Source organism: Eptesicus fuscus, chromosome 5 (genome assembly GCF_027574615.1).
Source record: "Eptesicus fuscus isolate TK198812 chromosome 5, DD_ASM_mEF_20220401, whole genome shotgun sequence".
Taxonomy (NCBI): Eukaryota; Metazoa; Chordata; class Mammalia; order Chiroptera; family Vespertilionidae; genus Eptesicus; species Eptesicus fuscus.
This window is the reverse complement of record NC_072477.1, coordinates 64271883-64285368: the sequence shown is the minus strand read 5'-3', so window position 1 is coordinate 64285368 and position 13486 is coordinate 64271883. Positions and strand designations below refer to the sequence as shown.

The 13486-nt window shown below is 42.3% G+C and overlaps 1 protein-coding gene across 1 annotated transcript in view; it reads right to left on the bottom strand.

Annotated features, from left to right (window-relative positions):
* The window catches only part of UBR1 (ubiquitin protein ligase E3 component n-recognin 1), a 141880-nt gene that overhangs the window by 52199 nt on the left and 76195 nt on the right, over window positions 1-13486 (bottom strand). Inside the window, exons 28-29 of the mRNA XM_008143048.3 lie at window positions 9788-9874; window positions 5845-6026 (exon numbers count right to left, since the gene is read on the bottom strand). Coding sequence (XP_008141270.2) covers window positions 5845-6026; window positions 9788-9874 — 269 coding nt within the window. The remainder of the gene's footprint in view (window positions 1-5844; window positions 6027-9787; window positions 9875-13486) is intronic.

Here is a 13486-nt window from a genome sequence, read left to right as displayed (position 1 = left end):
TATATCTTGGTAGATTTTAAGTAATCATAGGGCAATAACTTTAATAAAAACAAAATAAATATTATATTTAGTAATATTAGCTTAAAATCCCCCCACCCCTGATACTTCTGGCTTTTATTAGTTAATTTGCTTATTAGAAAGTACATTTTGTGTTGCTAAGTGCAAAACAGCAAATCACAAAGTAGAATGTACCAAGAAGCTAGGTATCTGTTTTTATTTTGATTATAAAAGTAAAACATACTTATTAGGAAAATTTAGAAAATCTAGAAAAGTATAAAGAAGAAAGTAAGATGCATTATACTCTCACAACCTAGAAATAATCACTTGTGCATTTCTTTCCAGTCTTTCTATTTAGAACATTTTTACATAATTAAGATTATATTACATATATACATTTGCATACTGCTTTTATTCACTTATATTTTAATATTTTATGTCATTAAAATGTCTTTAGAAACATTACTTTTAAATGGCTGCACAGTACTCTTACTATATGTGCTGTAATATTTTTATCCATTCCCTCTTATTAGTAATTTAAGTTTCTATTATGTTTTGGTAGCTATTAAAAGTGTTACACTTTAGCCGAAACCGGTTTGGCTCAGTGGATAGAGCGTCGGTCTACGGACTGGAAGGTCCCAGGTTCGATTCCAGTCAAGGGCATGTGCATTGGTTGCGGGCACATCCCCAGTGGGGGGTGTGCAGGAGGTAGCTGGTCTATGTCTCTCTCTCTTTGATGTTTCTAACTCTCTATCCCTCTCCCTTCCTCTCTGTAAAAAATCAATAAAATAAAAATAAAAAATAAATAAATAAATAAATAAATAAATAAAAATAAAAGTGTTACACTTTAGCCCTAACCGGTTTGGCTCAGTGGATAGAGCGTCAGCCTGCGGACTCAAGGGTCCCAGGTTCGATTTCGGTCAAGGGCATGTACCTTGGTTGCAGGTACATCCTCAGTAGTGGGTGTGCAGGAGGTAGCTGATTGATGTTTCTCTCTCATCGATGTTTCTAACTCTCTATCCCTCTCCCTTCCTCTCTGTAAAAAATCAATAAAATATATATTTTTAAAAGTTACACTTTAATGATTTACCAATTCTTAAGGTCAATGTGTGCAACAATCTATAATAATAAAAAGGTAATGTGCTAATTAGGCTGGACGTCCATCCGGACAAAGCTGCAGTGGGCAGGGGCCGTGGCAGAGGTCCCTAGCTGCGGCGGCGGCAGGCAGGGCCCGGGACCAAGGCCCTTGCACGAATATCGTGCATAGGGCCACTAGTAATATAATAATAATAGTAAATATTTATTAGGCACTAATTGTGATGTGAGGCATACTTTCAAATTCTTTACATTATGTTAACCCATTTAATCTTTCCAACAACCCTCTGAGGTAGGTACTATTGTTACCTCCATTTTTCAGATGAAGAAACTGAGGCCTAAAATGTTACGAGACTTACCTAATGATGTACCACTAGGAAGTAGCAGAGCCAGGATTTAACCCAAGTGATCTGACTTCCTAGGCTACGTTCTGAACTACTCTGTAATACTGCCTTTCTATCTGTACAAGAAGCTTCCTAAAATGTCATAGATCATTCAATAAATGGGGAATAATATAAATGTTCATTATTAATGTAAATGGCATTACATAATACAGAATACTATGCAGTTTTTAAAAGGTGGGTCTCAGCTAGGTGTGGCACCACCTCCTAGAAGGCATCCAGCAATATGTGAGTAATTTATAAACTTCATAAATAATGTTAAAGAAACAGGAATATGAGAAACATGTAACAAGTTTAGTATCCATAATTTTAAAGGATTCTATAAATCAATAAGACAAAAGCAAAGCATCCAATAGAGATGGGCAAATGATAATAACAGGTCATTCCTGGAAGATAAAATGTAGCAGGCTAGTAAACTATCATATGAAAAGATGTCCAACCTGGTATTAACTAGTAATAGGAAAATTTGGTCTGACACCAATTTATAATTTTGATTATATCCAACATTTTCAAGTACTGATATATTAAGTATTGGTGAGAATGAAGAAAATAAGACACTCTCATATACTGTTGGGAGTAGAAATTGGTAACACTACTTTGAAGGGAAACGTGGCAATATCTATTAAAATTTTAAATAATTATGACTTAGCCCTTTCACATATTAGATTCCACCCTTGAGAAGTACTTGTACAATTGCACAAGGGGGCACATACGAAAATGCTCTGCACACACACATGTTGTTTACAATAAGAGAAAATTTGGAAATAAGGGGAAAACTTAAATGTCCAAAGTAAATATTGTGTATATATTCACAGTATGGAAAACTATGCAGCAGTCTTAAAGAATGATGTAGACTCTATACTATACATCTATTTATATTGACATGAAAAAAAATTATAAAACAGTGAGGGGAAAAAAGCAAGCTGCAAAACAAAAGGTATCTATACTAATAAAAGCCTACGTGGTTGTCACACCCTCACACTGTGACGCCCTCATGCCCCAACGAGCAATCACCAGGAGGCTGTGTGTGCAGCGGGCGCGCATGGGTGGGCAGGGCTGCATGAGCTGCGAGGTGCGGGTACTTGATGCTGTGTCCCTGGCGGGGACTTGACCAGGAGGTGCATCAGGGGAGTGGATGGCAGCTGCTGCTGCCCAGGGCCGGCTCAAGGCTCAGGCAAGCAGCCGATGGTGGGCTAGCCCGAGACTCAGGCAAGCTTGCCAATGGTGGCTGGCACTCTGAGGGCCCGAGGCTCAGGGAAGCTGCAGTGGCTGCAAGGGCCAAGGCTCAGACAGCCTCGCAGCCGGCAGTAGCAGCAGCAGAGGCATGATGGGGTGTCGCCTTCCCCTGATCGCCGGGTCGCCTCCTGCAGAGGGAGTTCAGAGGCAGCAGCAGCGAGGGGGTGATGGTGGCAGTGCCTTCCCCTGATCGGCCAGTTGCCTCCTGCAGAGGGAGGCCAGACTGCGGCTTAGGTGGGGAGCGGGCCTAAGCCATCAGTAGGACATCCCTTGAGGGCTCCTGGACTGTGAGAGGGGCAGGCCGGGCTGAGGGATTCCCCCCCAGTGCACGAATTTTCATGCACCCGGTCTTTAGTGCTAAAATAAAAATAAGCCACTAAAAAACACAAGACTCATTATTTCTTTATGTACACCTGTCAATAAATTGTTGAAAACAAAAGAAGTCTAGAACAAAAATTAGTTATAGCAATGGTTATCTGTGAAGAAAAATCAGGAATATAGAGAATGTTCAAAGGGGACTTATTAATTTGAGTTGTTTTCAATGAGAGCACATTCATAATCTTATTGTACAATCAATCGGGCAATAAAAAGAAATAATGAAAGCATTAAAGCTATTAATTAACCCTGAATACACTTCTGCTTGCAATTCCTTGTTTTGATAAATATACAGTACTCTTTTCCATTACCTTCTAAATAGTACATTGTTAATATGTAAAACTTGAGAGTTGGGACTTTCTGCTTATTGTTTTAAAGTTTTGTATTAATTTCTAGTGTTATTACCACAGTCAGCCAAGGATAGCTTACCTTCATATCATTTTTTAAAAATCTTTAAAATATACGGTCATTCTTTGTAGTTTGCTAGCATGCTCAGCTTCAGGATTACAGACATATTATGTGGAGTATAACGTTTCTACTGTTACTGCAAAACAATTTCCCAGAAGTATCCACAATACAAATTATTTTAAAGAGTTGTGAAAGCTTGTTTTTAAAAATAAGGATAGGAAGTACTTTCAATATTTTAAATTAGAATGCTTTTCAAACTACCATTACTTTGTCTCCTCCCTTTTCTGATTGTATCTATATATAGAGCCCACAAAGCATGGCTCTCAGAAGGCTAATCGATGCTAATGGTATGCTTTTTCCCAAGAGCATACCATAGTCAGGACTCAGAAAACCAGATTTACATATTCCCAGTCCAATGTGCTATCCATGACTATAATTATATATGCATTGTCTTCTATCTCTTTAAGAAAAAAATAAAAATATAAACCACCTTTTTGTGAAGGATTTTTTTCAATCTGTAATAACTGCAGTCATTATTAGAAACTAGAGGCCTGGTGCATGAATTCATGCACAGGTGGAGTCCGTCAGCCTGGCAGGCGATCAGGGCTGATTGGGGCCATCACACCCAGTCCTGATTGGAGCTGGCAGGCCAGGGGGCAGGAACGCGGGAGGTGGGCCAGCTAGGGGGAAGCATTTAGGAGATTGGCTGGCCGTGGGAGGTGGGCTGTGGGAGTGCACTGACCAGTCAACCGATCCTTCAGTTGCTTAGGCTTATATATATATATATAGACTAGAGGCCTGGTGCATAAAATTCATGATGGGAGGGGGGTCCTCAGCCCGGCCTGCACCCTATCCAATCCAACCCCTTGGGGGACATCCCTCTCGCAACCTGGGACCGCTCGCTCCTAATTGCTCGCCTGCCTGCCTGGCTGATTGCCCCTAACAACCTCTGACTGCCTACCTGATCGCCCCTAACTGCTCCCCTGCCGGCCCAATCGCCCCTAACTGCTCCCCTGCTGGCCTGACATCCCTAACTGCTCCCCTGCTGGCCTGATCGCCCCTAACTGCCTCTGCCTCGACCCCCACACCCCGGAACCAGGTTTCCCTCCTCTGGCTGGCTGCAGGCACCCAGGACCTGGGCTTCCCTCCCTCTGGCTGGCCACAGGCACCTGGGACCCAGGCCGGCTTTGCCCGGGCTGGCCACAGGCATCCGGGACCGTGGGCGACTTCGCCCGGGCCTGGCTTTGTCAGGAAGGCTGTCCGGAAGACGTCCAATCTAATTAGTATATTACCCTTTTATTAGTATCCTATCAATAACAGTAATATGCAAATTGACCATCACTCCAACACACAAGATGGCTGCCCCCATGTGGTCAAACAGGGTTGCTCCCATGTGGACACAAGATGGCCACCACAAGATGGCCGGCAGGGGTGACTGGGCCGGCAGAGGAGGGCAGTTGGGGGGGACCAGGCCTGCAGGGGAGAGCAGTTGTGGGGGGACCCAGTCCTGCAGGGGAGGACAGTTGGGGGGACAGGTCTGAAGGGGTGGGCAGTTGGGGGGGGACCCAGGCCTGCAAGGGAGGGTAGGACAGTTAGGGGCAACCAGGCCTGCAGGGGAGGGCAGTTGGGGGTTACCAGGCCAGCAGGCAGTTGGGGGTGACCAGGCCTTTAGAGGAGGGCAGTTAGGGGCAACCAGGCCTGCAAGGGAGGTCAGTTAGAGGTGATCAGGCCAGCAGGGGAGGGCAATTATGGGCAACTGGGCCAGCAGCAGAGCAGTTAGGCGTCGAACAGGCTGGCAGGGGAGTGATTAGGGGGTGATCAGGCTGGCAGGCAGAAGCGGTTAGTAGCAATCAGGCAGGCAGGCAAGCGAGCGGTTGGGAGCCAGCAGTGCTAGATTGTGAGAGGGATCCCAGATTGGAGAGGGTGCAGGCTAGGCTGAGGGACAACCACCCCCTGCCGTGCACAAATTTCATGCACTAGGCCTCTAGTAGATAATAAAAATGATGTGGAATATATGAACTGATATGTAAATGTGTATCTAAAAAAGCCCATGTATACAAGACAACAGGAGTCAATTTCTATTTCTTTTGTTTACATTTTCCTATTTTTTTGTGCATAAAGGTTCCCAACAAAGTTTATTATGCACCTGAACTGTTTCTCAACATAAAATTACATTCAATACATACCTTAATTCTTCACTGTCCTCTTTCTACCTTAAAAATAGTGTAATTCCTCTTACTATAAAATATATTTGGAAAAACATTATTGGAGTGAATATGTACTTTTTCTTCCAAAAATGGATTTGCTAATTTTTAGTTTTGCTTTGTTTTACCTCTCTTCCTCCATAATGGAGTCTTCTTTTCCAGACATTTCTGATGTACTATCATACATGAGTTTGTGAGTTTCAATAAAGTTTTTCTGTAAGGCAGACATCTGAGCCATGATCTTCTGGCGGTGCAGCCTAGCAGCTTCAGCTTTTCTTTTTCGTTCTGCTTTTTCTTTATCATGAGTAATCTGGGTATGATGAAACGACAAAAATTAGGTAAAAGCTAGTGATACAATTTGCATATACTGTTCAGCCAGGCAAAATTTCCTAGAGTAACAGTCTGATAAAATTGATTACCCCACCCCTTAAGCCTAGAGTCAATCTTAAGTCTCAAAATTAGCATACTTTCCCATCATATCATGCAACTAATTGCTTCTTTGGTTATGTCAATAATTTAATACAGAGGCCAAATACCTTAAATACCTAATAAACTGTCTTTTATACTCAATGCAGGTACATCACAAAAAATATTAAATGAAACAAAATTTTGAAATCATTTGTTAATCACTGAACCATTGACATTTAACCAGTTTAGGCCAATCTGATGATGTTCAACAGTTACTCCTAGACCTGATGCTAAGACTAAGATCTTGAATAATATTATTGAGATGTACTGGTATTTTTAAAAAATTAATCTTTATTGTTCAGATTATTACAGATGTCCCTCTTTATTCCCCCCATAGCTCCCCTCCACCCAGTTCCCACCCCACCCCAGGCCCTCGCCATCCTATTGTTTGTGTCCATAGTAATGCATACATGCATATAAGATAGTTGTCTAATCTCTTCCTGGACCCTTCCCCCCCTATCCGTCTGAGAATCGTCAGTCTGTTCCATTTCCATGCCATGGTTCTATTTCATTCACCAGTTTATTCTGTTCATGAAATTTTTTATTCGTTTGATTTTTAGATTTAATTGTTGATAGTTATTTGTTGCCACTTTGTTCATATTTTTTATCTTTACCTTTTTCTTCTTCCTCTTCTTAAAAGAATATCCTTCAGCATTTCATATATTGGTTTGGTGGTGATGAACTCCTTTCGCTTTTTCTTGTCTGTGAAGCTCTTTATCTGACCTTCAATTCTGAATGATAGCTTTGTTGGGTAATCTTGGTTGTAGGTTCTTGCTATTCATCACTTTGAATATTTCTTGCCACTCCCTTCTGGCCTGCATAGTTTCTGTTGAGAAATCGGCTGACAGTCCTATGGGCACTCCCTTGTAGGTAACTAACTACTTTTCTCTTGCTGCTTTTAAGATTCTCTTTGTCTTTTGCTCTTGGCATTTTAATTATGATGTGTCTTGGGGTGGTCCCTTTTGGGTTCCTCTTGTTTGGGGTTCTCTGTGCTTCCTGGACTTGGAAGTCTATTTCTTTCACCAGGCAGGGGAAGTTTTCTGTCATTATTTCTTTAAATAGGTTTTCAGTATCTTGCTGTCTCACTTCTTCTGGCACCCCCATAATTTCAAATGTTGGTACGCTTGAAGTTGTCCCAGAGACTCCTTACACTATATTCATATTTTTGGATTCTTTCTTTTTGCTCTTCTAGTCGGGTGTTTTTGTGTCCTCATATTTCAAATCATTGATTTGATTCTCGGGATCCTCTAGTCTACTATTGAATCCATGTATATTATTCTTTATTTTAGTCAGTGTATGCTTAATTTCTGACTGGTCCTTTTCCACTTTTTTTTGCATTCTCACTAAGATCCTTGCAAATCTCACTAAGTACCTTGGAGATTTCTAGAAGATTTTGAGTAACCTTATAACTGTAGTTTTGAACTCTATATCTAGTAGTTTGCTTTCTTCCATTTCTTTCATTTGTGACATGTTTGTCTCCGCATTTTGGCTGCTTCCCTGTGTTAATAGAGTGGCTTTGTGTGCAAGTTGTCCTATAGGTCCCAGTGGCTCAGCCTCCCCAGTCACCTGAGGTGGACACTCTAAGTGCACCCTTTGTTGTAGTTGAGCTTTGATTGCTGTTGACATCACTGGGAGGAATTGACCTCCAGGCCAATTGACTGTGGGGACCAGCTGTGACTAAAGTGGGAGAGCTGCTGCGCAGGAGACAACCTTATAGAGCAAGACTTGCTTTAGTGGGCTTTGGTGTTCACTGAGTCTGCAACTTGAGTGTGTCATTTATGGATGTGAAGAGTTGTAATCTGGTGTAGTCTCACACTGACCACTGGATACACTAGCTCTTGCGTTTCCAGGGAGGTGCAAAGTCAGCCACTGCCTGGGGCCATCCAGCAGGAGCTACAGAGAGATCTGCAGATTCTTTCCTCCTCCTTGTATCAGGTTTGGAAGTGCCCAGAGGAGGCCCAGCTGTGAAGCAAGGCAAGCTGGTGATAGGTTTGGGGCTCCCTGACCCAGTTGCAGCTTGTTTGACAGGTTTTTAGCCTGAGAAAAGAGAGGCCATTCATATGCAAAAGCCGCTGTGCACAGCTTAGGTGGGGTTATAAATTGGGTGGGGTGGGGCCTCAGGGAATCACCAGGAGGAGCAAACAGAAATGGCTGCCAGTCAGCCCTGCAACTGGGGAGGTCCCTGCATGAGAACAATGACTGATGTGAGCACCTCTGTCTAGAAGAAAGCTGCCCCGGAGTTCCTGCCCTGATGCCAGACAGTCCAGTTTCTCCCAGTGTGTCTGGGTCCCCCAGAGCTTCACCCGGCAGTGGAGTTCAGAGGAAGCACCTGCTTTGTAAATTCAGTTCGTAGTGCTGGCCTTTTAAGTGGAGCAGCTGGGTCTCCAGCAGCCTGTGTGTCACTCAGCCCCAATTCGCACTGGTTTTTGCAGTGCATAGGGACTTTTTTTTCCAGCTCTGGGACCTGGGCTGGGTGTCTGGTGTAGGGCTGGCATCTGCAGAGGTAATCTCCCTCCCAATGAAAAAGGCGGCACACATGGGTGCCGCCAGACCAGCCCCTTCTGCGCCTCCGCACCTCCTACCAGTCTTAGTGTGCTTTCTTCTTCTCTAGTTGTAGGACTTCCATTCAGCCAGCTTTCCAGTGGTTCTGGATGATGGTTGTTCTATATTTTAGTTGTAATTTTGATGTGGTTGTGGGAGGCAGTGAGTATAGGCATTTGCCTATGTCGTCATCTTTTGTACTGGCATTTTTTATTGTGTATTCTAACTTAAGCCCAGTGTTTTCCTTTTATAAAGGATAATTAATAAATACAAATAATAATATTCTAATTTTAAGATTAAACTAATCAAAACCTGATTCATTATATTAATAAAATTCATAACCTAAATATTACTACATCTCATTGAATTTAAAATGTATCATTGTCTATGTTCCACTAAGAATGCTGCTGATTAAATTATAAGGAGCTACTGATTATAAGACATATCCCAATATCAGATATTAGAACAGTTTTTAAATTAATGAAGTATTTCCAACAGAGCTCCACTACACATCTATTTCCTCTGACTTTGTATTATATTGGATAACTACATGTTAAGTACCACTAATCCCTGCAGTACGGAAGCTTAATGAGCCCTGGCCAGCATGGCTCAGTGGTTAGTGTGTTGGCTTGCACACCAGAGGGTCACAGGTTAGATTCCCAGTTGAGGGCACATATCTGGGTTGCAGGCCCAATTTCTACCCCCGGTCAGGTTGTATGTGGGAGGCAACCAATTGATATGTCTCTCTCATGTTGATGCTTCTCTCTCTCTCTCTCTCTCTCTCTCTCTCTCTCTCTCTCTCTCTATCTCTATCTCTATCATCTCTATCTCTCTTGGTACCCCTACCTCCCATCCCTTCCACTTTCTCTAAAAATCAAAGGAATAAAGTATTCTCACCCCTTGGATAAGGATTAAAAAAAAAAGAAGCAGCTTAATGAACAACAGAAAATGGACATCTCACGTACTTTACGATAGGTTCCTTCTAACAAAAAGAAGCAGTTTCTTTATACCAGCAAAGTTCAAAGACAGAGATGAATGTCACCATTATTATAATGTTATTACCTCATCATTCCTAATAGATTCTGATCCTGATGCAGTTGCAATAATTAAACAAGATTTTTCTCTTAATCGCTTCACTGTGTCAAACATCTGAAAAACAAATAAAATGTTAAAAGATTTGGTTGCACTGATCAGGAACAGAAAAATTCACTAATCTGATTTTGTCATCAAGTCTCCAAATTTCTTTGACTTAAACCACACACACACACACACACACACACACACACACACACACACTCCTAACTGTGACAAACACCTCCCCTATTTGATTAGCAATGGAGCTTGCAGGAAGCACAATAAACTGATTCAGTCTGCAGGTGTTACCATTACCCCTGCTTTTTCCAGGGAAAATAAAAATTTAATTCTTTATATTTACATATCCTATCTAATAAAAGAGTAATATGCAAATTGATGGTACCTCTGCTACACCCACAAGCCACTCAGGAGCGAGTATGCAAATTAACCCAACCAAGATGGCTGCAGCCACGGAGAGAGCAGGAGGCTTGGGTTGCCCCCGGCAATGGAGGAAGCCAAGCTTTCCGCCTGCCCTGGCAGGCCCAGGCCTCCTTCTTTATTCAGAAGATAAATAAATCCCAGATAATAGGGCCTCCGCTTGGGTTGCCAGGGGGCGTGGCCAGCCTGCAAACCACCACAGGCCCCTTGCCCAGGCCGCCCTATGCCCCAAGGGAACCCCCACCCTGATGCAGAACACCCTTCAGGGAAAACCAGCTGGCCCGCACCCATGCACCAGGCCTCTATCCTATCTAATCAAAGGATAATATGCAAATTGACTGTCACTCCAACACACAAGATGGCTGCCCCCATGTGGTCAAAGATGACTGACCCATGTGGACACAAGATGGCCAGCAGGAGAGGGCAGTTGGGAGGGACCAGGTCTGCAAGGGAGGGCAGTTGTGGGCGATCAGGCCAGTAGGGAAGGGCAGTTGGGGGGAACCCAGACCTGCAGGGGAGAGCAGTTGGGGGGACCAGGTCTGCAGGAGAGGGCATTTAGGGGCAAACAGGCTGGCAGGGGAGCAGTTAGACAACAATCAGGCTGGCAGGGGAGTGGTTAGGGGGTGATCAGGCTGGCAGGCAGAAGCGGTTAGGGGCAATCAGGAAGGCAGGCAGGCAAGCAGTTGGGAGCCAGCAGTCCTGGATTGTGAGAGGGCTGTCGGACTGCCTGTTTAGGCCCAATCCAGGTAGGGGTCCCAGATTGGAGAGGGTGCAGGCTGGGCTGAGAGACACACACCCCTGTGCACGAATTTTGTGCACCGGGCCTCTAGTCTTCTCATAAGAGGCAATCCTGTTATATACAAGGTTGCTATTTCCTACTTTTCATTTAACCATTTATCTTCAGAGGTGTTTCCACAACAGCTATCTTATTCTTTTTACAAAATATCAAGGTTCCAACAATATGATAAACTTACTGATATTTTGAAGGAGCCTCAGTCTCATGTGGAAAAATCTCCCACAAGAATCTTACAACACAACTTTACATTAAGCATTTGGATAAAATACCCAATGTTTATAAGAGCAAACACTTACGCTTTTTGTATATTTTGACAATTAACTTTGGTATTCCAACCAAAAATAAATTTTCAGGAATAAACCTTCAATTTATAACATCTTATCTATAGAATATAAATGTTGGACTAAATGACAGTTCAGTTTACTTTCTTAATAAAATTAGAATAGTTAACTACTTTTCTTGTTTCTGTTTTGATTTTATATTTTAAATTATTATGTTGGTAAATTTAACTCAAATATGAAATATTCATGAAATCTACTTCAAGAAAAATCTTAATAATAACATCATTATCTTACAGTTACATATGCAATTACATTAAGCTTGCTTAAGGAGTGTCTGATCCTATATAATAAAACCCTAATATGGAAATTGACCGAACAGTCACTATGATGTGCACTGACCACCAGGGGTCAGACGCTCAACGCAGGAGCTCTGCTCAGCAGAAGCCAGGCTCACAGCTGGCGAGCCTCTCCCACCTCCACTGTAGGTGGTCGGTAAGGAGCAAGGGGTCCTGGACTGCAAGAGGGCGCAGGCTGGGCTGAGGGACCCCTCCCCCCCAGTGCAATAAATTTGTGCACTGGGCCTCTAGTAATAAAAAGGGCAGACTTCTTTTTTTAAAAATTTTTTAAAAATATATATTTTATTGATTTTTTACAGAGAGGAAGGGAGAGGGATAGAGAGTTAGAAACATCGATGAGAGAGAAACATCGATCAGCTGCCTCCTGCACACTCCCTACTGGGGATGTGCCTGCAACCCAGGTACATGCCCTTGATCGGAATCGAACCTGGGACCTTTCAGTCCGCAGGCTGATGCTCTATCCACTGAGCCAAACCGGTGAGGGCAGGGCAGACTTCTTGAAGCACAAATCAGAACAAAGATCTCCATTTGATATGAATGTGGGAAAAAATCATTCTATATTCTAATTATAAAATAATTATCTAGCTGATAACATTAGAATATTTTCATAAATACAGTGAGGGGAAACTCCATAACTTTGGTTTCATGTTTCCATGTGGAAAGTTTTCCGTTAAAAAAATATTCCTAGTCCTGCCAGTTTGGCTCAGTGGATAGAGTGTCAGCCTGCGGACTCAAGGGTCCCAGGTTCGATACCGGTCAAGGGCATGTACCTTAGTTGCGGGAACATCCCCATTGGGGGGTGTGCAGGAGGCAGCTGATTGATGTTTCTAACTCTCTCTCCCTCTCCCTTCCTCTCTGTAAAAAATCAATAAAATATTTTTTTCTTTTAAAAAAAGAAATATTCCTGGCCTCTATCCATGACCCCTTATACACTCTTTCCCAAAGGCACAGGCATCCACCCAATAGTTCAAGCTCCAAATCCAGAAGTCATCTTTGACTCCTTAATTTCCCTTCCATCAAATCTATCAGCAAGTACAATAGATTCTACCATCAAATTATACCTGAATCAGTTCAGCTTCTTGAAATTTGCATCCTAGTCTAAGTCATGCTTATACTTCTACCAAGATTACTGCAATAATCTTTTAATGGTTTCCCTGATTTTATTGTCCCTTATAATCCATTTACCCCACAGCAGAGTGATCTTGTAAAAATATAGATCAGATATTGTCACTTAAAATCCTTCAATGGTTTCCTACTGTACTCAAAAGTAAAATCTATCACTTTACCCTGACCTGTAAGTTCCTATAATGACCTGGCTGCTGGCTGCCTCTCTGACCTTGTTGCCTATCTCTCTCTCCCTCTCCCCATTGTACTCCAGTCATTCTGGTCTTCTTTCTGGTCACCTTAGAGCTTTAGTTTTGCTGTTCCCTCTTTCTAGAGTGCTCCCCAGATTCTTATGACTGGTTTCATGTCATTCAGTTCAAATGTCATCTCCAAAAAGAGACCTTTTCTGATTACCCATTTAAAGTTACCCCCTACTCATCTAAATTATCCTGGTATTTTCTTATTTATTGTCTGTATATAAGCTCTATGATAGCAAGTACCTTATCTGTCTTGTTCAGAGTCTAGAAATGAGTACAGCACATAGTAAGTAGGATTCAATACCTGTTAACTGAATGACACACATGCATACATTTTATTTTTTTAAACTCCACTAAAACATAGAGAAAATAGAATTACTAACATGAAAACATAGGATTAAGCATAAAAAACAGAAGTAAATGACTTCACGAGAATATAGTGGTTTAATTTTGGA